This window comes from Falco cherrug, chromosome 10 (assembly GCF_023634085.1).
Source record: "Falco cherrug isolate bFalChe1 chromosome 10, bFalChe1.pri, whole genome shotgun sequence".
NCBI classification, from domain to species: domain Eukaryota; kingdom Metazoa; phylum Chordata; class Aves; order Falconiformes; family Falconidae; genus Falco; species Falco cherrug.
Window position 1 is genome coordinate 14,658,149 of NC_073706.1, and position 25,039 is coordinate 14,683,187.

General features: G+C 50.8%; 1 protein-coding gene across 3 annotated transcripts in view; it reads right to left on the bottom strand.

The window, feature by feature from the left end:
• KCNQ2 (potassium voltage-gated channel subfamily Q member 2) overlaps positions 1 to 17,885 on the bottom strand; it is a 77,612-nt gene extending 59,727 nt beyond the window's left edge. For all 3 annotated transcript variants that reach the window (XM_055722808.1, XM_055722809.1, XM_055722807.1), the window contains exon 1: positions 17,584 to 17,885. In XM_055722808.1, coding sequence (XP_055578783.1) covers positions 17,584 to 17,879 — 296 coding nt within the window. In that variant the 5' untranslated portion in view covers positions 17,880 to 17,885. The remainder of the gene's footprint in view (positions 1 to 17,583) is intronic.
• Positions 17,886 to 25,039: the final 7,154 nt, after the last annotated feature.

The window sequence follows — 25,039 nt, forward strand, 5'->3', positions numbered from 1 at the left end:
TGCTGCGACTCAGCGCTGCTGGGCTGAGGTTTTCTTTTAAAAACTTGGTGGGGAGAAATATATTCACACAGCTGCAGGAACGGTTCACGCGTGAGAACCCTGAAGACCACGGTGCAATTACGGTGCATTGGGAGGTAAATTAAGAGTAGAAAAATATTGGACATTTACGTAATTCTTAAAATGCCTGCACAGGCATTTACTCAGAGCATGTTCATTGATTTTAATGTGAGGGAAAGTTGCTGTCTCATGCAATACCCATATTATTCAGATTGAAATCTGAGTGCTGCCTCTGTTTCATCCCACAGGGTATTCCCAAAAAAAAGCCTCTGCTTCCTCCCTACCTCTGACAAACCAATACTAGTCAGTACAGGAATATGAGCCTTCCTAATCTGACTTTTATCTGTATATGAAGACCAAGTTTTTTCTCTTTAAGGGCAAAGCCCTGCTTTTCTGCAACACCTCAGGAAAAATAAATTAAATAAATTTAAGAAGCCAAGGTCTATGCTGCACCATTGGAGGATGCAGGAATAAAAAAAAATCCTCTTGCTGAGGTCAAGCTCCTTTCACTGGTCTGGACAAGTCACTTGACCTGACTTAAGTGAGCTCTAAAACTGGGTTAAAAGCAAGATGTCCCTGTAAAATGTAATGCTGCATCTCATCTAAACATTCCTCGAGGGAATGGGATATACAAAAATAGGCTCTGGTCTAATTGCAGATAGGAAGATTGTCTCAAAATGTGCAGGGCTAGTTCCCGCTGCAGACAGGAATAGTAGCTGGTTTTTCAAAGGTCTGTCCCAGAAGCAGCGATTCAGCTGGAGCCCGAGGTTTCCTGCCCACGAAGGACAAGCTCTGTCTCTCCGAGCTCCTTCAGCTTTGCTCCCCTCTCTCCAACTCTGCATTAGTTTTACAGCACCCAGAATTACAGCACCCCAAAAACGAGCATCCTCGCTGAGAGCATCTGCAGGGAGCTGCAGACACAGAGGCTCGGCAGCTCTCAGCAGCTGCATGAGCCACCTCAGACCCATGGCAGGCAACTCTATGGCTCAAAATCCTTGTGTCGACTTTAAAAACCACACTTTCCCCACGCTTCAGCCCACGGTTTATGTTTCTGTACAGGGAGGTCCCCAGAGCTGTTCTCTGGGGCTCCCTCCGACGCGAAGGCACACAGATGCCCCAGCCCCTTCCTGGGGTCCACCCAGAGCGTCACCCCTCGATAACTAGAAAACAAGAATATGTTTTTTTGAAGCCACAGGCTAATGACAACACCAAAGCATAAAACACAAGCATTACCAAAGCATGGTTAATTTCATTTGCTCATCAGTTTAATTAACTGAGTCTTGGGGAAAAGAAAGAAGTATTTGCAAACTGCCCATATAATATTTCTTAAGAGTTGGTAATTTCACCATCTGTTTAATTTTGCTTCTCTTGTCCTAGTTAGAGATTAGGAAGAAGCTCAGAGCTAAGCAGCAAGAGAGCTGGTTCACAGCCCTTTGATTTTAGTCCCCAGATGATGACAACCCCCAAGCTGGGTAAAAAAATGTACCCAGAGGAATAACGGGAGTGCTGCAATCTGCAGGACCATGTTCCCTCTCTGCGCCCCTCCCCTACTCACACCGGTGCAAATCAGGAATAACCCCTCAAAAGCCAAACGGGCTGCACTGCCACAGGGCAAGGTCCGGCTCAGCTGGGTCTGAGCCCTGCAAGAGCAGAGGGACAACCAAGCCTGGCATGCAGGAAAACACACGACTAGGTCCAACAACAAGAACTAAAAGACAGTGATGAATTTTGGAGCTCTGCATCCCTTCCCCACATCAGCAGGACCGCACGTTCCTCCATGGCAAAGGTGGCAGAACACAGCCCTGACGCTTTCCATGTCCATGAAGCTGCTCCTGCTGGGATGGGAACGTTTGTGCTGGGAGCAGCGCCCTGGCCATGCATAGGCAGGCCCCGAGGAGCTGCTCAGGGTGAAGGGATGCAAAACAAACCCAGATCTCCAGAGAGCTCAGGCTGGAAAAGGCAGTGCTCTTTAGCCCTAAAATTTGCTGAGACAGCCAGTCATGCCACAGGGACCGGAGAGCATCACAACAGCTGCCAGTCAAGCTCCATTTACCCTCACCACTAATATAACTATTCTGGGTCCTCCAGGAGCTGCAACTCTGAATTCAAAGTCCTTTTCCACCAAGCTCCCCTCTATGGCAGTAAAGCCTCCCTGAGCTGTTGTAGCCAGATTTGCCCCAGCCACGCCACTCCCCAGGAGCAATGGGGAGACCCCCCTGCCACCACCCACGGCGGTGTCTCACCTGCTGGCGGCAGAGAACGGCCACCTTGTGACACCGACCCCAATGGGAGCGGGACAGGTCTGCCAGGGCACAGCCTCTCCTTGTACCTGGTAAATTAATTCCCAGCGCTAATGGGCAATTAATCACTTCTATTATCCTTTGCTGCTTCTCTGGCATAACTCGAATGCAAGCGGGTGGCCAGGGGAGCAGGTGAGCACAGCTCAGCCCTGAATACTGGGGGTACGGGGGGCAGCCCCCCATCATCAAGAGCCCTTTGCAGAGGGAAAGGCTGCCTGGGAAGCTGAACCCAGAGAGAATGGAAAAGCCATGATCCTGCCAGAAGAAATAAAGGCAAAACTCAATTACAAGGGAGATGCGTTTTAAGCCCTTCAGCCTGGGTAGCTTTGGAGGGCTTTGCGGCAGTCAGGGTTGCGGGGCGAGAGCCAGCACGTGCACGTGAGGGCTTCTTGGCTCACCTAAATACCTGCAAAGAAGGTGGCATTGCCTCACCCACAGCTCCCCAAAAACCTCCATCAGTGGAAGAGGGGAGCAACAACACATGTACCTCCCAGCCCCTGCAGTGCAGCCCTTTAATTTCACTTAAGGCCACCCTACCCAGCTGGTTCCCCAGCCCTGTGCCTGGCTCTGACTGCTGCTCACAGCTACGAACCAGCCAGACATGGGCAGCCAGGAACCAGGGCTGGCCCCAGCACCACTTGGGTGCAGGAACGAACCCCTCCAGCCAACCTGGTCCCTAAGGCAACGAGGCTCATGCAATCACCCTGTCTGGTTGCCTCAGTGTCTCTACCTAATATTTGAACCTCTTGGCCAATTTTCATCAAATTTGGCAAAGAACAGCAAGCCAGTGATGGGCAACTATGAGAAGGGCACCCCGGTTTTGCCCCTCGGAGGAGGCAGCTGTGTGGGCTCGGGGGGTTGGCACACGCCAGCGACCCTGGGAGAGCCACAGGCTCACAGCAACCAGCTCCCCCAAGTTCCCCCGCTCAGCAAATGCCAGGTTTGTTCCCTGTGCCAGTAAACACAACAATAAATAGCAAGCTGCAGGAGGCAGATGATTGTGTGGTGAAAGGTGGAAAATATCTAAAAAGGATTTAAAGCAGGGAGGAAAAACAGGAAAAGAGGGCTGTGGATTATGTTCTCTGAGGAGGAGGAGGAGCTGCTCGGCTGGTGAAAGGCAGCAGAGGCAAGGAAGGTTTTCCTGCCCATCCTGCAGCTCCTTGCTTCGGGTGATGCTCAGGTCCTCTGTGTGGGTCCCTCTTTGCAAAGGTCCCCAGACCCAGCCCCGATGTGGGACGCCACCAGCTCCAGCCCAGGGACAGGAGCAAGTCTAGCACCACAGGGGTCGGACCCACGGTCTTCTAAAGCTCATAAGTAACAGGGACACAGGGCATAGACACATTAAAGCTGAAGAGAGATTATCTAGCTGCCATTTCAACACGCTGGTAAATCAAAGTCGATGGAAGCCATATGCTCTGCTGGGAAGCATCCATCTCGTTGCCAAGGAAACATCCTTCCCATTTAAAATGGCAGGCAAAGGCTTGCAAAAACCTGATTTTAACCCCTTTTTCTCAGGCATGATCCAAGTCCCCAGCAGCCACCCCAGCCCCGTGGCATCGTGCTGCATGCTGCTGCATGTGGGAGAGCTGTCACAGCTTAACTCAGGAGCAGGAGAAGGGGACGGTGCCTCTCCCATGGGGTCCAGAGGAAATCAGACCTAGCCTGACAGCAGTGAGACCTTGCTTCCAGCTCATTCTCAAACCAGTTTCCGTGGTTTATTCCCTGGGAAGAATAGGGGATCGATCTGCCTGGGTCACATCAAGCAGCTCCGCTCAGGGATGCTGTAGGTGCATGGTACAGACAGTGGCTGGCCAGGCACAGATGTGCTCAGCTGTGGGGTAAGACACTTCTGCAGCAAAGGAATAACCAACAGCAGGACCACGGCCTGGGTTACTGCTGCGCAAATCCTGCCTCTTGACAAGCAGCAGGTACCACTCGATTTCATACAAGTAGCAGGAAAAATCTGACTTTGGAAGTTATGGCAACCTACAGCCAGGGCTTCAGGCTTGCCAAAATAATGATAAACCCACCACTGAGCTCAACAGCTGGCTGGAGTCTGCAGCTGGCCCCAGGTCTCCTCTGCATCTGCACCTTCTTGTTGCTCCCTCCAAGCCAAGTGTAGGGTCACTGCTCAGAAACACGGCCAGGCTGGTTGGCCAGGGTCTCTGCCAGCTGATGGAGAAGGTGATGGGGTGGTGGGACAGGGCACCCCCAGAGCACAACCTGCAATCTGGCATTGTGGAAGTCACAGCACCAAATGCTCTCCAGCCTGTTAATGCTAATGAATGTGCATGTGAGTTTAGTTTAGCCAGAATATACACACCAGCAGCCATGTGGGTGCTGGGACAGAAATCTGAACATCCCCTTGCAAAGATGTTGCTTCTCTGTGTTTACTTCCAACCTAAGCCTCTCATGATTCCCCCCCACACTTTTTTTAAACTCTTCTCATTTATTGTAAATCCCACAAGCAGATGAAACCAATTGTTAAAGTATGGAAACAGAGTATTTTCTATTCTGATAAGTAGCTGTGCTCTAACAACCTCTATAATGGAGAACAGAGACAATATTTAATAATTCAAAGCCTAGGGAGGCCTGATGGGACAAGGATACATGCTGAAGTCTCCCTGTCTGTATGGGAAATGGTTATTACTGCTGGAGGAGGGAGAGGCTAGGGTTACAGCATGGGGAGCAGCGATGCTGGATTATGCTACAGGCATCCCATGTCACGGAATTCCTCCGTACCTCAGCTCCCAAATTGGAATACAGGGTAATAATTCCCCCTAGCATACGAGGCACAGCTGAGGTTAAGCCCACACACAGCTCAGGATATGCCCATGGCCTTCAGCAACCAATAAATCCTTCTAGAGTAGAATAAAGCCTGGCACAAAGGCTGCAAAGCACACCAGTAACCAAGGCTTGCATGGACCACAGCCAACAACAGCATCTTAGATGACAGCCCAGAGCCACGCGGGAGCATGCAGAAGCAACGTCCTCCAGCACATGAGGGCATGCCCAACACCGCAGCCAAGGCGTTAAACCTCCCCTATATGACATCTCCAGGCAGTTGCAACAGTCCTAAATCCCTTTCCCAGCCGCTAACTTGGCTCTTAACCCAGGTGGCAGCAGCCGGTGCAGAGCCTGCGAGCAGACGTTGCAGCATGAATTCTCCATCAGGGCATCCTGCTCCTGCCAGAGCTGGGAAGGAGTCACCTTCACTTGGTGGCATTGTAGCAAGCTCTCCCTCGCAACTCGTCAGCCAGCTCCGAGATCTGCTCGGGCTGTCTGGGAATTATGTCACCAGGCACAGTAAATATCAAACGGCCCTTTTATGATCCTGCCCGCTCCTTCCTACCTCCTTGGCTCAGAGCCTCGCGAGTGGTCTGTGCTGTGCGTCGAGGACACCGACAGTGATAAATAGTAATGAATGGATAATAGCCAGGTAGTATTTTGAGTTACAACGTCATCAGCCTGCTGCTAAGCCAAAGCAGGAGCAGCTCTCCATCCCAGCCATGTAACCCAGCCTCGCAGGACATTCCCCGTAATTACAGGGCCTTTTCCTGCAGTCCCATGGGGGCCATATTCTGCATTCATGAGAGGATGCTCAGTTCATCTTCCTCCCTAGCACATCGTTTCAGTCTTCCCTACAAACAGCAAAGAGCAAGAGGAAGCAGGAGGGAGGGGAAACAAAAAAAAAAAAAAAAAAGGTTTAATTAATCTTCATTTAATTTCTGCTGCGCTTGTAGCAAATGAGAAATAGGTAAATCATGCCGTCAGGTCTACGCTGCCTCACGGGGCTGCTCTGCCAGCCCCTGTGTTTCATACACGGGGTGCATACCCCACCAGCCTGCTGCAGCTGGCAGGGAATGCCGTCGCAGGGTTGAGCTTGGCTCCAGCCACTCTTCCCAGCTCACATCCCACAGGGATGTGGCTGCAGGGTAGATGGGCATCCCCAGCCACAGATGGGAGCTGGCAATCCATTAGCTTAATGAATTTCCCTGGGGTTTTTTAATAGTCATATGCTCCCATGTGGAGAAGGACCAAAAGAGCAAGGCTAGGTAGGACTGGAACTGGCTTTGGAGGTTCAGCCCATTTCTCTGCAGGGAGCTGGGGCTGGTGCCCTGTGCCAAGCACACACCCACGGCAGGCTTATTTGCTCTGCAGAGCACTTGCAAAGAGGGGTGGCAAAAATGGCAAATTTGATGGAGGTGCTCCCCAGGTGCCCAAGTTCTTGCGTATGGATGGGTCAAACCCAGACGATGTCAAGCCCTGTCCTACTAACAGGTCCCTCACACCTGGCATTCCAAGCACAGGGTGGAGACCTGGGGGTGGGATACATCTCGCCTACCTGTATATGTCTACATTCCCATCTCCCAGTAGAAACAGTGGCATGGACACACCTCCAGAGTCCCATCCACTCTCCTTATTCAGTCTCTTTCTTTACCTTCCCCTATACTTACAACCTCAAATCATTCCCCCCATACTAAGGTAGGTTAATCCGTTGCCAACTTAAACCCAAATTTCAGACCTACATGGTGTTATTTATCCCAGGTTTAGATGGGAGATGTACTGATTCACAGACCAAGCCTCAGCAGCTCGCTCTGTGCTGTTTAGCACGACTGGAGACACTCCCACCTCCCACAAACATGCAGCAGGGGGGTGCAGCTCAGGGCCTGGAGGGGCAGCTCTGAGAAGGCTTCAAATTTTATCTGATTTCTGTTGTGGAAGAGAAACAGCAGCAGCAACAAAAGGTCAGTGCAGAAATTCTTCTTACCCCTCATTAGCTGGTATGGTAAGAGAGAAGCTGCTGATTAAGAATAACATTAAAAACATCTAGGTATAAAAGGGAAAAACATGGAAAAGAAGAAAAATTCAGTGCAAAATTCTGTGACTGCATGTCATGCCTGACAAACGACAAAGAGCTTGGGAAAAAATCTCATTTTCTCTAGGTCTTTTTTGTTCCTTACAGGAATAAGCCATAACTAAGAAAAAGACAACCACAGTGATGTGCATCCAATCGCCACAAGGACCAAACCACGAGGTCACATTAACCAAGTTTCTTTAGTGCTGATACAGATTAAATGCATCAGTCCCCCAGGCTATGGAGACAGAGCCCTCATGAAGTGCCAGCAATTTAGTTCAAGACATAATGACATGAGGACTTGTCTCTCTGGCTCAGGGTGATGCTTTACTGGGTGTGAAGTCAGCTTTCAGACAAACATTGCCATTAGCAGGCTGGCTTCTTTGCAGTTCCCTGGAGAGCTGTTAGGTGGGGAGCTGTCCTTGCACCCCCAAACTCCCAAATTCATAACCAGCGAGGCAGCTTTCTGCAAGGCCACTGACCAAGCGTGGGATGTGTCTGAAAAGGGACTTCTCAGGAGGAATGACGCAGTGAAATTCCTCCAAACCTGGCAGGTCCTGCACTGGTAACACTTCAGAGGAGCCCGTCTGCATTTGCCCATGGCACGTCCAGTCCCCGCTCTGATACCAACAGAAAATTACAGCCACTCAGAAATACCTTATCTCTCCTAAATAAGAAAAGTCCCACCGCCTGGAAACCCAACAGCATCAGCAAACCAACCTCAGGGGAGAAAAGGAGGTACAAATCACACTTCCCCCTTGGTCAGGAGCCACCATAGAGTAAGAACTGCTGCTGGACACGGACACGCAGCACGCTGTGTCCCTACAAGCTGTCCTGGCAGCTCTGCCACCCCAAGATGGAGAAACAGCCCATGCAAACTCCTACCCATGCTCCAAACGGCCATGCTCCTTCAGCCAGGAGAGATGGGATCAGCAGCACGAATCTTCCAAATGATGGAGCCAGTTTGAGGGCTGGTTTTGCTGCTCATTCAAGCCTGGAGTCTTTATATAGAGTCAGGGCAGGATCCAAAAGCGGAAGAGAGACACCCACTCCCAGGGAGTGTAACTCACACACTGAAATAAATAGCTCCCTGCCTAAGGAGATGACTCAGGAATCTCAGTAGTCTTTAAAGCACGAATCATCGCTAATAAATCCCAGGAAACTTGGAGGAAGGCCCAGGGAGAGGTTAACTGGACAAGACGTGGCATTTCCAGTCTTGCGAGACACAGAGGAAGGATGAATAACCACAGAATTCAACCAGTGTCCAACACTGAAGCAATGGCCCCACCAGCCTGAGACCTCCATGCAGTTTTACCTGCTTCAAGAGCAACTGCCCATCCTGGAAGCACTCAAGCTCAACCACCATATGGCTTGAAGTGGCAGGAGACAACACAGCCTCACTCCCTGTTTGTTCAGCTATAATACACAGATATTTATATTTAACTCCTTTGCTCTCCTCTTGAGTGAAAGATGGAGTGCTCTTACATCCCTTACCACATCCTTCAGATCAGGTAACGAACCTCTGAGCAAGCTTAAACTCAATCCATGGCCACTTTGAGACTCCGAGTTGTGCAAAAGCCCCTAAACATGCAGGAAAAAAAGTCTCCTGCTGCTGTCATTTCGCTGCCACACATCACACTAAACAGCGAGAAAGCCGGTAAGACCAATTCCCAGCCCTCTACACGCTGCGTTTGTAACGAGCAGCCAGATCACAGCAAACTGCCCCAGTACAGGCGATCCCTGTCCCGGGGAAGATATGCCTTCGTACTCCCAGCCCAACGCTAACGCTGCTGAGCTTCTCAGACCATGGGATTTTCCACTCAGGCCGGTCCACCTCCGGCAGTCGGCCCCAGCCAAAGCCAACCCCGCTTTCTTTTCCAAACCCACGGAGCACGAAGAGAAACCAACCCAAACTTCAAAAGCAAGTACGGCGGCAGGCAAATGCTGTTAAAGAGAAAAGTGTAGCAAAGATAACGTTAACCAGCAGTTTCCCAACAACCACTTCATGCCTTTCATCTGTCTCATCTCTTCAATACAATACGTCCTTCCAGCAGGGACTGGCTCTTTTTGGCTTGATGTACAGAATAGAAGCTTGTAGACTTCTACTCCCATTAGGGGTGCTTGCACACCGCTGTAATATTCATAGAATATTGTTTTCTCCTCAGTATTCATTTTAACTACTATTTGGTTGAAGTTTTTCCTTTTCTTTTGTACCCCGTATTAGTTTTTCCCACCACATCAAACCAAAGTCGCAAAACCCACACACAGCAGGTACCCAGATGCAACCTGCAGCATTCACACGAGAGATGGAGAAGAGGTGTATGTGAGTCACCTTTGAGTCAGGATTTCTCCTAGCTTTTTTTTTTTTTCCTGGGCATCATAATAATTTTATAGAGAGTGACAGTGTATCTGTGGAAGGGGCATCAGGGTTGCCCACCCTGCTGCACTCATCCATCGCAGTGCGCAACAGCAGCTCACCTATCACCCCAGCTGTATTTTGCTTCGACGCTGTCACCTCCCTGGGCTGGCAGAGCTCAAAATGAGAAAGCAGGACTTCAAGGCAGATCAGGGTTTGTTTACAAATGAGGAATTTATGAATCCCTGGGAAAGCCCCTCCGGAAGGCAAAATCTTCTGCCTCTTTCAATCTTGTCCTGAAGAGACCAAAAGCCAGCCGCAGCAGACTGCCAGGATGCTCAGAAGGAGACCAGTTGCCTCCTGAGCCAGGCAGGAGCAGCTGTTCCCTCTGCCCTTGCCTGTCCTCTTATTTCTTTGCCCCATCCCACCCTCTGGGGGAAAGCGTTAAAAAAGGAGGATCTCTGAATTAAGACTGACCACTGGGTACTTCCCTCCAAGAGCCTAAACACAACTGTAGCTGCTTAGGAACTATAATTAGCATTAATAAGGCTTGATTACCTTCTGATTTCCCCTGGGTCTTGGGTTGCAGGTCCACAAGAGTTGATCAGGGTTTGCTATAAAGGTTCCTTTCCCAAAACCACTTCTCAGACATGGTGAGTAAATGTGGATCTCAGACCCTGCTCAGCCCATTTCAGTGTGGGTCAGCCCCAACTCTCACCTTGCCCTTACCTGGTGGGGTGTCCACAGTATGGTTATGGCTCCAAACATCCCAGTTCCTACCGGCTGTGGCAGGAGGGGGGAGACACCTCAGCTCACTTCAGTTTTCAGTCTGAAATTGTGCCAGGCTCTGTTTTCTCTCCTCGTTGTCTGGACTCATCTCATCCCGCTTTCACCTAAGGTGTGCAGGGGAATTCAGGCTGCCTCTGTCATCAACAGAGAAATGGGCATCTCCAGAAGACAGACCTGCCCACCTAAGCCTTCACTGACGCTCCCATGGGATTTCGGCGAGGAACCCCACAGGTATCTGAGCATCACCAAATTTGAGCTGAAAGCCCACGCCACCTGCAATGTCTGGGTGTTGCACATCCTGAAACAAATCAAGTGACTGCTCAAGTTGCAGGGCTTGCAAAGCCAAGGCAATCAGGAGTCCCAGTGACCCTGATGAAGCTCCCCACAGCACCGAGAGTAAGAGGCGAGAAGATCTCACAGGTCTTCTGCTCCCCATGCCTTGGAAAAGGCTGCCCTTTGACATCCAATCCACTCCAAAAAAGTCACTGGATGGATGCTTACCGACACTAAAGCTTTCCGCACATCTAAAAAGCATGTTAAGAGGCTGGAGTGATGCTGAAGAGAGACCAGGGAGCATTCTGGAGGAACGCTCCAATTTCCCTCATTTATTGGCAGTTAACAGTCAAGAAGCCCTGAGGCTGCTCTCACAGCTCTCACCATCCCAGCCAGTACCTTGTGTGAGATATTCCCCATCAAACACCACCACCTGTAATTAATTCAGTGCTTTAGAATAAATGCACAACACCCCCAAAACACCTTCAATGTAATGTCATAGGAGGCTGCATTTGCAGTTTACCCAGGACAAGACCAGAAGAACCATGTGGGAGCTGAGGTCACCCGCAGCTTCAGTGAGACCATGATCAAGTATCACACAACTTGTTCTCACCGGAGAAAAATGACATTTTTCTTTTCATCTGGGTGGATGGACACATCCCCCCAAGAGACCACATTTAAATACCTACTCCTGCAGCCCTGGTAGGGCCACTTTTTGCCAGAGGTAAGTCTTCGGGTAGCCCAGGTGTTTTTGGCTTGCAACCTGATTAGGAGCCATTTAAACATACGGTGGTGAAGCTGCAGCAGCCAAACCACTGTGCCCAGCATCCTTCTGCACTACCTGGGTTTGCTGTCATGTGCTCACCAGTCAAATCACTTTGCATCACAGCTCCCATCTAAATACATTCATGAAACTCAGTTTAGACCACCACAATAATCTGGTTTTGCAGTGTGGTTCCCTTCTGACTGTTGGGAGCTAAAAATCATTGCATTACTCTGCAGCAATGTGCATCTCAGTGCTGGAGATCCCCTCTTTCTTTGATGCATTGGGCATCAGGGACATCACACCAACGGGGACAGGCTCATGTTTGCCTGAGAAGCACACCTTAGACAAGTTTAATCCTTTGTAGCAACCACTCTCCATCTTTCTCAGCTCTCCTACATCTACACTACAGGAGATTACACAGCAGAAAAAGGGACTGACACATCTCCCTGCCACCACAATTTAAAGAGGAATCTATCCCTCAAGAACAAAGAAACCAACTAAGCATTTGGGCTACCTTAAAAGGGATTATGCAAGGCCAAGTGTTTGCTGCTTGTTGTAAAATTGCTTGGAGGGGGGAATTACAGATCGAATTTTATAACCTTTAACGCAACACTGCTTAAATCCCAGGAGCCAAATACCAAACTTACATGCTTTTTATCCTGGTAACCCCACTGATGCCTAACTGGCAGGCAAACCCTCTGCCCTGCCAAAGAAATCAGTGTCTCACCCTGCTATCATCCCCTCCCTCTACTGCAACTTAAAAAAAAAATAATCAAGAAATCTGATTTTTGCTAACTACATCCTAAATAATGCCCATCTTCCCTTCAGTATAGGGCTTGCTTTTTGCATTATTCCCTCTTATAATAAATTAAGCCATAGCAAGACTCATCTGGTTAAGGTATGTTGCAGCACAAAAAGGAGGTCAGCCGGAGAATGAGCTTGTTTTTCATTTCCTTAATGTCAGTGTGGGGTGAATGTGATGACTGGAACGTGACATATCAAAGCGACTGAAATCAGGTTGTTCCCACCAAGCTCTGACTAAGCAGCTGGAGAGGAGCTCGTGAAGCATCACACCACGAAGGTCTCCCTGGTCCCCAGGGCAGGCACTACCGTGCGGCTGAGAGCATTAGCGTCAGAGGTCAAAGCCCAGCAGGTCCATTAAACTCAGCAGACTTGGGAGACCTGTATTGACCTCTTCATCCCACACACTCAGCTAGGAGGTGGGCAGGAGAACCCAGGAGGTCCCTGCACATCACTGGTGGATGGGCTGAGTTTGTTGGCATTGCACCAGCCAGCAATATCCCTGTCCATGGACAAGGGCTTACCATGAACCACCACCCCTCAGTGCTTGGGGCTGGATAAATGAGACTTTCAAACTAAATTTACCCCTAACTAGGAAATGCCATAAAACAAATATATATTAAAAAAAAAAAAAAGGTAAGTGGAAAACAAAACAAAGAGCTACGTAAAAACCCAACCCAGGCAACATAAAAATGGCTGGGGCTTCCCAGGGTCATTCATTCTGATGCAAAAGGGAACGGACCTGTATGAAATAACCATTTTCATCAGTCCCTGAGGAGCGGAGGGAGTCACAAAGGTGGCCACCTCTGCACTGAGGAACCCTGGGCATTCCGGGAAGCAACGGCATCAACTCTCCATCCTCCCACCGCACCAGCCGCGGCCATGCCAAGATGCGGGCAGTGCGGAGAGGAGACTTTCTGGAGAGAGAAGTGGTTTCTGGCTGGATTAAAAGGGAAGAACAAATGGGGTAGGGATGGCACAAGGAAATTTTAATAGAATTAGGCAGAGAGGAAATGTTCTTCCTTATTATAACTTGAGTCCATGCACTTGCTTAATTAAGTGAATGTATGGTGCACAGTATGCAGATAAAAAATGCACCCAAACTATTTTTAACGCAGTTGAAAAGACATATTAAGGTTGTAAATTCAAAGTAGGAAACACAGGAATTATGTTGGCCCTGACCACACAGCTTTAAAAGTGCCTGAAGACAGGCTGTTTTCTTGCTACTGCCCCAAATCCAGCCCCTGCACACACCCCCACCCCCCTTTCTTCAGCTCAGGGACCAAACAGCAGCTCACCCAGGGGATCAGCAAAAGTGTCTCCAGAGACAAGGGGCTACAGGGGTGCCCAGCGCAAGTACCTTGCTTAGGCTGTCACAGAACACAGAGATCCCTCCTGAAATAAGATGGCAGGTACGGACAAAAATGACTTTCAAGAAATCACAGCCCTTTAAACTCAGCACCACTGAGGACAAGTTACACTAACCCTGGTAAAAGGACTAGAAAAAAAATATTAAATCATTTAAAGAAATAAAATGAAGAATTTTGGAAGTGAAATGCCTCCCTGTACAGAGAACTACTCAAGATCTAAGTGCTGATCAAGAACCCTGGCCTGTTATTTAGACATGGCTCAACTTTTAAAGTTTCAGCTCAGACTTGAACAGAATGAGTACACATGCTGCATTGCTATGGCTCTGTCAAAAAAAAATAAGGGGAGGGGAGAGAATAACAGAGGAGAAAGAAGCTGAAATACTGGGAGAAAATGAGAGACAGGGGAGGCTCAGACCTCCGGGAGCCAGAGTCCATCTCCAGCCACGCTCAAAAACAGGACCCACTAGGCAGTGCTGCCGATGGGGCTCTACAAAATGTATACAATTTATAGAAACACAGCTCCCATGAACAGGGCACCCAGCTGTGTCAATGTAGAAAGAGTTATTAAGCATAAAACCAAATCACAACACATGAATATGAAAGAGTGCTTTTCCTCGCAGAGGTAACAGTGCTTTTGCAAAGGCAACATCTGAGATGAGACCACGTTAAAGAGTTTGGGGCTGGGGGGGGTGGGAGTTGCTCTGAATTTCCCTGGTTTCTTATGCACGAAATGGTGCAAAGAGGAATGAGCGACAACAGGAAGAGGTGGGGAAAGGAATGAGATGGATTGGATCTAGGATGCAGCACTGGAAATAAATGCAACTTGCACAGGCATCACAAGGCAGTGCCTCAACCGCCCGGTGCAATACCAGCCTGGGAGGTGGGCCTCTGCAGACAGGCATTTACCAGAGGTACTTACACAGAAGCACCTCTCATTTATTAAAACATCTCCATGCTGCAAGAGTCTCTGTAGTTTGTGTCTTGGCATTTGGGTGCAGGGATTTTACCTGCGCAGCACAGCAGCCCCAGAGCAGCCCCACACCTAGAAATGCAGCTGGTCTACAAGCATCTCTACAAGCTAAACCCCAACACTGCAGGGTCACAAACTCATTCGCACTGGGAATGGGTCCTAAATCGTCATGCAAGGATGTCCCTGTGAGCAGCGGGAGCAGAGAGAGAGGGGTACCGGCAGATGGGATTGGGGTGGAGGGGCTGAGCGGTGCACAGCCCCGGACAGCAGCAGGACAGGGCTCCCCCATCCACAGTCTTCTTCAGGACTCCCACTGCTGCAATATGAAGGCTAAAGGTGCTTTTGTGCTTAAGGCTTTGGCATAAAATGGGGTTTGGGGCAGGAGGAGACAGCGTGACCACAATAGCATGGGTAGGGCGCTGCACCAGCCATCCGGCTCTCCCCTGCAAACTTTATGACCTTGAGCCAGTCTCTTACTCTTCCCACATCTTTGAATAAGCAGCTACTGAGACTTTTATCTGTCCTGTCTGTCTGGATTACAGATTTCTAGTTACAGAAAAACCCGGGAAAGCCCTTCCCTGCCCCATTCAAACACATACAGATCTGGCACAGGCCATGCCAGGCTCACCCAGCCAGCAAAGGATGGTAACTGGTGCATGGGCTCATCCTGGTGACTTTGTATATCTTTACCATATCTTTCCGCTCTTTAAATAATATATTAGCAAACTGCCAAGGCTAAACCTATTATATGTATAGTTCAGAAGACTGGAGCCCATATAACTTCTCGACACACTGTAAAAAATTAATTCTATCACTGATGCTTCACAGACATTGGTGCAATTACCACCTCAGCCCTGAATTCAGCCTCCATTTCCCGACAAGTGCAAGGGTGCAGGTCAGAGGATGGTTTTGCAGTGGTTATGTCTCCCGGCCACTGGGGCATCGGCCCCAAGGTGACCTGGGGAGGCCGCCCAGCTCCCAGCACACCCCTGGCCAGTGGCTTCTCATCAGAGGGTACGGCTCCACATGGTGTCACAGCAGGTACAAGTGGAGTCACGAGCCCGGGAGAAATGCAGATGCTTGGGCTTGGAGGGATGCAGCTACACGGTGAGAGCCAAAGAGCACTCCAGCCTGGCACCGGGGACAGGGTGTTCCTGGGAAAGTGAGCCCTGCCAGGGGGTTGGTTTGGGATGCCTCTGCTCCTGCCCCATGAGCATCACTAGCTGCCCAAGCAAATGCCACTGCAAAGAGCCAAACGTGTCAGAAGTTAAGACAGAGTAGCTGAAGAAGTCAAAGATGCTTATGAAGCCCCCAGAGTCAGGGCTACCCCTGCCGCTTGCCATTTGGCTTTCAGCCCCTTCCATCTCTGTCATTGCCACCCCCGTGTCCGCAGGCTGGGGTGTCCCCTGTATTTAACAGCACACAGTGCATATTGCACACAACATCCCCCTGCCCTCGGCACGCACACAGGCAAGCACCCAGCCCATAAGGTGAACGCTAAGCCCCTCCACACGATTCTGGAGGATTTTGCGACACAAACCACCTCCAGTTCCAGAGGATGGTCCTGAGCATGGAGGATGCTCAGGACTCTCAGCACTGGACTTCACACCCTTCATCGCACCCCTTGGCGAGCTCCCTCTTCTCCTCTCCCATTTCCCTGGGGGGATGAGCTCCCTGCAAGGACCCCAACTCGCTGCAGTGCACAGCGAAGCTCCCCTGCCACCCAGCCAGCATCTCCCCTCTCCGCCTGGGCTCGCCAACACCTCCCTGGAAGGCCTCAATGTACAAAATGGCTGAGGACCACAAAGCATATCCCAACACCTTATCTGAGAATAGCGTAACAGCAAAAAGATGGGGGGTGGGCACACGGAACAACAGAAAAGGTCCCCCCAGAAAAAACACAAAAGGCCCCAAAGATGATAGAAGCCTTAGCCACGATGAAAAACACACAAACAAAAACTGCCAGCACCAAGGGAACGAGCACCCCAGCCTGAGCCCAGGGCTGCAGAAGAGCCTGGTGGGACTGTGGGAAGTCCCAGAGGGAAGGGAGTTGCAGTAACACAGCAGTTTATCCTGACCCTCCCTTTGCAACCCTGGGAATAACGGGAAGTCATCTGCTCTCCCTGTGCAATGATGCCTTCGGCTGTGAGCATCCTTCTGCCAAACGGAGGGTCAGAGGTGCCCATTTCTGGCTAAAAAAAGGGGGGAGCAGAGGGGCAACGTGCACCCCGGGACTGCTCCTTTGTTTACCGCTCCAGCTTCATCGCTGTGCGGTCAGGAAGCCCCAGACACTGATTAGCATTTCTTTCTAGACACATCTCCAAGCCAGCAGCTTCCCACAGGGGGACAAGAAATAAACCCTCCAGAACCCAGGGCAGAGCCACAAAGCCACCCTCAAACCCTCCGCAGCCACACGACAGCTAAAGATGGGGCTGGGGGAGAAGCAGCACGGGGGGGGGGGGAGGGGGGGGGAAGGAGACACAGTGCCTGAGCAGGGCTTTTTGTTCCGCTGCTCGCAGCATTGCTATGGTGATTTCAAGCAAGACGGAGGAACAGTCCCTACCCACCACTCCTGCTGCTCAGCCCCCTGCACCGACCGCATGAGCAGCCCCTTCCCCCGCAAGCAGGAGCGGGCAGGGGGGGCCGGTGCATTGCACCTCTCCGGGGGGGCCACCTGCCAGCTCTGCAGGGGCAGCCGCTCCCCCCCACCCCCACCCCCCTCGGATTGCCTTCCCCACCGCCTGGCATCGCCCTCCGCCCCGTCCCCAGGCATCGTGCCCCGCCTGGGCCAGGGCGAGAGATGCCGCGGTGGCCTGGCCCGCCTGCTCCCGGCGGGGGGGGAGGGACCACGGCTCAGCCTCCGGCACCCGGCACCATCCCCCCGGGGCCCACCAGCCAGCCGGCATCCCCCCACCCCCCGCACCCGCTCTGCAGCTGGAGCGTCCCTCCTCTTCGGCGTGCATTTTGGGGGCTGGGGGGGGTGGGGGGTGGAGGAGGGTGAGGGGTCTCTCCCGTCAGGCTCGCCCCCCACCCTTTTACTCACACGTATGCGTGGTAAATGAAAGCCCAGCCCCTCGGTCTCTCCAGCACATTGTAGAGGAAATTCTGCAGCTTGCGGTAAAAAGCATTCCTTTTGGGGGGCTTGCCGCTGCCCGAGACCCCGGAGCGGGGCTTGCTGAGGATGCTGCCCCGCTTGGTGCTCTCGGAGCCGGCGATGAGCAGCGCTCCGTCCCGGCTGGAGTCCGGGGCGCCGGGGTCCAGCCCCACGAAGCCCACCTTGAGCTTCTTCTCAGCGGCGGGGCCCGGGTAGACGCCTCCGTTGCGGGATTTCTGCACCATGGTGGCGGTCGGGGCTGGGGAGGGGGGGGAGGGGGGGAAGGGGCCGGGGGCGGCGGGGGGCTCCGCCCGCGCTCCCCGCCGCTGCTCCGCGCCCGGCGCAGCCGAAGCCGCAGCAGCCGCCGCAGCCGCTCGGCAGCGCCGCCCCGCGCCGCCCCCTTAACCCTTGGCGCGCCCCGCCGGCCCGCACCCTCCCTCCGCCAAACCTGGGGGTGCCACGCACACCCCCCCCCAAAGGGAAACACACACCAGTCCCTTCCCCTCAGAAATCCAGGATCCATCCTCCCCCCCGTGCGGCCTCCGGCATCCCCCTCTAAAACCAACGGCTGGCATCTTCCCCGGGGTCCAGCGTCCCCTCCCAGAACAGGGCTCCCGCCTCCCCCGCAAAACCAACAGCCACTGGGCTCCTGCAAAGGCCCCTGCGAAGGGCTGGGTGACAGCCCGCCATGGGCTGCCACCCCCGCGGCTTCCACAGGTCCCACTGGCAGCGGGCGCAGGTTGCCCACGGGAAGGACCCGAGCCCGTGCCCCACGTCCACATGCCTGCTCGGCCACCAGCCCTGCTTAACCTCACCGCAAACCCCCTCTTGCAAAGCCATCCCCTTTGTCCACACTTCCAAGGTCCAACCTGCCCTTCCTAAGACTCGGAAGCCCAAACTCAGCTCACTTCACACACCAAAAATCCACCGTCATGTGGTCACCAAGCTGCAGAGTGACTGAGCTCTCAGCACATGTGCTGACCTACATCAGCTCTTCAACAAACCTGGCTGGTTGTGGTCCAGCACTACCATTTTCCCCCCATACACCGCGGCTGGCTTCTGCCCCAAAGAATGTTTCCTTCTGACACCTCCACAAGACTCAGGAGAAGACCCATATACCCTGCAGAAGCCTGAGATAGTGCAAGACGACGACCTGCAACCACAGAAAAATCAAGCCCAGGACCACCAACCCCTACTGCACCAAACTGTCTATCCCATGCAACCCAACAAGTCATGGACGATCAGTGAAGTGCCCGCTTCTGTATGTCCTTTGAAAGTGAACAAGGCTTTAGGACAAGGCTTTGTGCATGTAAATAAAACTGCAAGCTCAGATGAGCAGGTGCTTTCAAGGCAAAGTACCTTGCCGCAGTGTTCTTTGTAGGGAAGCAGCCAAAATGGTTGCCCAAAGTTTCATGGCTGCAGGAACCACCCAGGGCTGGGTTCCAGTTCCCTCTCTAGCAAGGGGCAGCAGTTGTAAAACCAATCCTGCCACTCTGTAGCGTTGACACGCTTCTCTCAAAATTCATATTTAAATGATAAACTCAACATAACCTTCCAGAGTGCATTTGCCAGCTCCTGGCTTTTTGGTCCTCTCCTGCCTCAGGAGAATCACAACAACTAATGGACAAGAGGAGCCTTTGAGACTAAACACTTACTCCCCAGATCCTACCATGTACGTTAACAGAAGCGCCAACATGGACCAGCCCTACATTTTTATGAACAGCACATTTCCCGTGACCCATATTCTCTCCAACACATGGCTAAAAGAGAAATCATCACTGCAAGGCAGGCAGAAGACTAAAGCTGGGTTAAATACTGGAAAAACAGATCTGCAAGTATGTCAGTGAATAAACTACTCAATTCAATGAGGGGCCATTCTATTCATTATTTGTGAACACTTGTAAGATCATTAGTGTTCTTTAATAGGGTAGCCAATTACAAATGTGCCTGGCACTAATGTACAAAGTGCATTATTATAGATCCAGTTACGCAGTCCAAAAGCAGGAAATATCCCCCTCCACAAAAAGGCCAACAACAAACAGAGGAAGCAATTTTCAATTAACAAATTCAAGATTACTAATAGTCTGTGAGCCCTAAAGAAGAATCTAAATTCATCGCACTCCTCTTTGCCTAATTAGTTGGTCTTCTGCGGTGTCACACTGCAGCAGCACAGCTTTGGGTATTGCGTATCTTTGAGACCATCAAAAAACAGGAGCAGCCAAGAGAGGGGATGGGATTTGGTCCTTCCACCCTTAGCTGTGGGTGGCCTGAGGAAAGACAGGGCATGGATGCAGCAGCTGTTGCTTCATTTGGAAGTAAAACCTCAAAGACAAGCAAGGCCTTGTGAGCAAGTGGCACGAAGGATGGGCTCCTTCCATGAACAGAGCAGCCCTTGGGAGGCAGAAAAGGCCTGAAATTGGGGATGAAGACCCAGTCTTCATTCTCTTCACCTTGGCTTTTTAGGGCATCTCTAATTCCCTCTTTACAGATGATATTTCACGGGTTGGCACTGCAAGCTGCAGTTGAGTGTTCAGCAGCAGCATGGCTGCTTGGAGAGGGCTTTGTCTTGGGTGGCAGAAGAGTGGGGCTGGGGTCCCTGTACCAAATCATGCTAAGACCTTGAGCACATCTTCCCACTGCCCCCCCCCCCCCCCGCGCCCGCATGCCAGCCCCCTAGGGGCTCTCCCTCAGCCCCCTTCTCACAGTGCCGGGCAAGCTGCAACCCTGCGAGGAGGAGCTGGCTCCTGGGAACAACTGGGCTATAAACACTGACCAAGCTGCCATGTCCTGCCACGGAGCCTGCAGCGGGGAATTTCAAAGGTGAAGTTGCTTGTGTTGCTACTTCTGCTGGGGCGGGAGGCGCGGGGGGAGAAAAGGCGCAGCCACTAACACTGTGCAAATTAATGAGGTATATAAAAGCAGTACTGGGAAGGTGCTTTTATCTGCTCCAAGGACATTATGTCTCCACAAACAAACAGAATTACTGAGTCAGTCTTTGCTTTCAACACTACTGATGGCTTTAAAACACAAATACCGTGGCAGATAGATTTCATCTTACCTTCAGGGTCTAAGCTATCAAGCTAAGTTAAGATACAGAAAGTCCATGCTCTGTCCCTTGGAAATTTTTGAAACGTAGTAAGAAATGACTGGTGTGAAATATGTAGAATGACTCCAGGGATATGTTTCTGTTCGAAACACTGAACCTGAGCCCTTTCTCCATGCCCATCCAGCTGGTGGTTTACATGAACTGTGCCACCCGTAGCCTGGGCTTTGTCATAGCTTTCTTCCAGAGCTATTTTCAAAACCTAAAGCAGATGGATTTATCTCCCCTTGTACAGGAGGCTACCCCATCCCAGCAAAGCTAACCTGCCAGAGAAAAGGCGTCAACAGCTTGGGCTTTCTACACCCAGTGTCCACCCATCTCCCTCCTCTGCTTCACCTGCCCCTCACCACTCCATCTTCTTCTCCGAGCAGCAAAGGGTCCCCAGGAACCCATGTTTATTGATCAGACACCTGTCTGCTGGATTAACAGGCACTCTTTCCAACCCACACCAAACCATTTTTAATTTTGAAACCAGAAGCCGTGAGCCAGTAGACGTTGGTTCATACCAGGAACTCCACCTGGAAGGTGGTGCTTTGCCAGCACTAGGGTTTGAGCCTGCAGAGGAAAATTCTGTAAGAAAGATTCTTGTGCATAAATGGAGAAACCTGCAGATTTCCAAAGGAGAAAGATGAGCGTAACAAGGGGATATGTAAGAACAACTGGCTACAACATAAAGCAATGCTCAGCAAAGGCTTCATCTTTTGGGATTGGGGAGGTTTGGGCACAGCTGCAGAGAACTTGCTTGTAGGGTGGTGAAGAAGGAACTGTTTAGATGAGTGCATGGTAAACTGAAAGGAGCCTGCTGTCGTTTGAGTTGCAAGAAAATGAGGCTTTGGCAAGAGACAAATTCGCTGAATAAGCTCAGTTTAGGTTGAAGAACCATGCCCCGTTTACAGGATCAAGGAACAAACTAAACTCACATTATAGATCAGGAGCTGCTAAGGACATGGGGTTAACAGCAGGTGCTGCAGCGTTACCTCACCAGTCTGAAAATCTCCCTCCTGGAGCTCTCTATGACTTGGTGGGCACTCATCAACCAAGACCAGAGACAAAGACACCGGAGCAGAAGGACTAAGGACCACCTCAAGAGCCAGAGGGCTCCAAACTGGGCAAAGAGCAAAGGCCTTTCTTGGCACTCAGTTTCAACCACAGTATCACCGCTGATGTTTTTTAACTTTTTTTTTTACCAGCCTAATATGAAGATGCACCAGATGATTGTCCAGTTTCAATCAAATCTGATAGTCATCAGCCTCAAAACTAATTAAGTTTGTGTCATTTTTCATGAAAACTAGAAGCCTAGAGAGACACAGAGGATCCCTAATGATGACTCCTTCCCCCTCCCAAAAGGAATCCTGAAGTGTAATCTCATCTTTATTAGACGGCAGAGAAGGTGCCCAGGAGAGGACCAGCCTTCCTTTCATAGAACTTGCAAAACAACGTACTGATGAGAAGCCATGCCTCCTTCATCCTGGTGCTAACAGAGCTACTTATTTTGTGTTACATATTTATTGGATGCAAAATTTCTGTGCCACCATCCTCCTTTCTCTCCTGTTCTTAGACAGCACCTACCTCTTTGAAGGCTGCTCCAGCAAAATCCAGGACAAACCATGCTGTATGAGATCAGCTTGAGCTGCAGCTGGAAGCATCTGACTGCATGAACAGAAATCTCCCCAAGCAACACTGAATTAAACTGGAAGGTAGACACACTCACTCCCTTCTCCACTAAAAGTTTATGTTTCCCCTTTCTAAGAATGACTAAAATTGCTGAGGTCTAAATATTTGTGTGCACTGTGGCGGTCTGACTGAGAAAACCTGTTAGGAAGGAACAGCTACATGACTGGACATGTGGAAGGAGAGCCAAGGAGAAAGAACCAAAGTCAGGGCAAATTCTGTCAAGTTAAACTGGGTTACACTCAAGGCACCCATAAAGCTGAAAATAAGCCCCTCAGTCACATAGGGACCAGCACCTACCCAATTTTCCTGGCACCTTGCAGCCACCCTGCTTCTTCCCACCACAGCCCCCCACAGATCCTTCCCTTAGCAATTCCCCCACCAGCCAGGTCCCCTTCCCCATCTCTACACGCTTCCTTCATCAACCTCCAGCTCTGGTTCTTGCCCTAGCCTCCTTTGAGACCACGTGCAATTCCCTTTCTTCATTTACATTGTTACCTTGAAGGTATTTTTAGCCTGTGACCATGCTGCCCCTGAGCCTTCCTTTCCCCAGACTCTGTAAATTTAGCTTTCTTAGTCATCCCTCGTGTCTCCCAGCACTTGTGTTCCTCCTCCTAACCTCCTTGGTTTTCTGCCTTCTCCCTGTACCCCCAAGGACCAAAGCCACCTGACTTAAGCTACTGTCACCTCTGTGCTCCTAGACCTCCTTCCCCAAGACAAGGATGCTCCAGGACATCCCCCCCCCCCCCCCCCCCGCCCCCGCACCCCTAGGGCCACCACAAGCTCCTTTCAGAGGTATGAGTTGACTTAGAAGACTTCCCATCAGCAGCCCCTTTCCAGTTCCTCCAAACCAGTGCTTTGCCCTTTACGACATAACAGCTTTGTAGCAATAAAACTAACCTGGTTTCACACAGGAGCTCTTCCAGCCTGGTCAGGTCTCAGGAGCTTTAGGTCTCAGAGCAGAGGACTGACTCTGCTCCCAGTAAAGAACCTCCTAGAAGCTTAACTGGATCCTGGCTGGGACCCAGTCCCACAAAGCCCATTATATGCTTTGTTCCCATTCAAGCACCTGCCTCCCACCAACTTCAAAGCTGAATTGAAACCTGCAGGAATATTTAGGGACTGGAGGTTGTCATCAAAAAGAAAAAGCCCATACCAAAATAGCTAATAATTCTGACACATCTTATCTGAGAGATTTTATCTGAGAGATGAGCAGTGCAGGAGCACACTGGACTACTCTGTGCCTTATTCTGGGGAGGGGGGGGGGAACCAGCTGAAATAAATAGGCTCCAAATGGTCCTAGGTGTCCTGGGTTAGGAGGAAGAGACCTCCCAGAGCTGGGTGCTGCTTCGGTAGGCTGCTGTGGAGATAAAAGGGGGTGTGGAGGGTAGGGCAGGGGTTGCTGCTGCAGGAGGAGTGGGGGGATTCCTGCTCTGTTGGTGATACATCACTTGGGGAGCAGTGCTGGATCACAGGGGGGTTGGAGGAGCTGAGTCTGTCCTGCCTGGTGGCAGGGACGTTGGGGTGGGTTAGCCTTAGGGAGGAGCAGGGATGTGGGGTGCAATGCACCACCTGGGGGGTCCCTGCCAGCAGTAGGGGGGCAGCATGGGGAGCAATGGCACTTGTGGCTTTAGAGATGAAACATCTCTAAACCTGCATGGAGGAAAAACTTACCTCCTTTTTTGTTGCAACCTTTCTTTTTTCCTGGTTTTGGGTTTTTTTCTCACTGAAATCTTGTCAAAATCTCTAGGTTTGGTAAGCAAGACAACCAAACCTAATTACTAAAATACTGAGAGTCTTTAAAGCTAATAATTTTATCTTTTTGTTATTGGAAGAGATTTTTAAAAACTTGTGAATGTAAAAAACTGTTCCCCTTTTTTCCATCTGCTTTTTTTTTTTTCTTTTCAAGAATATCAGAAGGAAGAATAGAGTTTTTTTTAATTTAGTTGCTTTTGACCCGTGTTTCATGTTAAAAAATGCAAGTATTCCATCGGGAATCTGCCAGGCAGACCTGGATGTCTTTGTGCTCCTGCCTCTCTGCCACAGCACACAATGCATCATATGTAAAGGAAAACTCCTGAAGTAACCAAACTCCCAGTTCCTCTGCACCATGAGCTTTTGCTGCAGGCTTGCTTCAGTCTTTCAGCTTGGATACCTGGGAAATCAAGAGAACATGAAGGGACAAGGGTTTATGATTTATTTATGTTTAACCTGAGGTCCTAAGGAAGGCTGGTGTATGTGCACCTGCCTCTCTTCCCTCCTTTAATAACTATGGAACTTAGGGCAATTTTTATCTTAGTTCATTAAGGGGGGGGGGGGGGAACATTTCAGATTGCTACAAGTGAAAATAGGTGATCAGAGGGAGGACAGAAACCCTGAAATTTCCCCCTTAAGCGAGACGGTGATGTATGCACACAACTGTATTGGGTATCAGAGAACCCACCTGTGACTTTTTCAAAATGCAAATCCATGGGAAACAGGACCCCCTGGTTCTGCTGCTCATGAAACTGTTTCTTTGTGGGTTCCTCTTGGATCCCATGCGGGAAGTGCCGCGGAAGCAGCGAGCCTCTGCTGAACACCCTGGTGCCTGGGTGTTTGACCAGGCAGGAAGGACGGAGCTGGGGGGGCAGG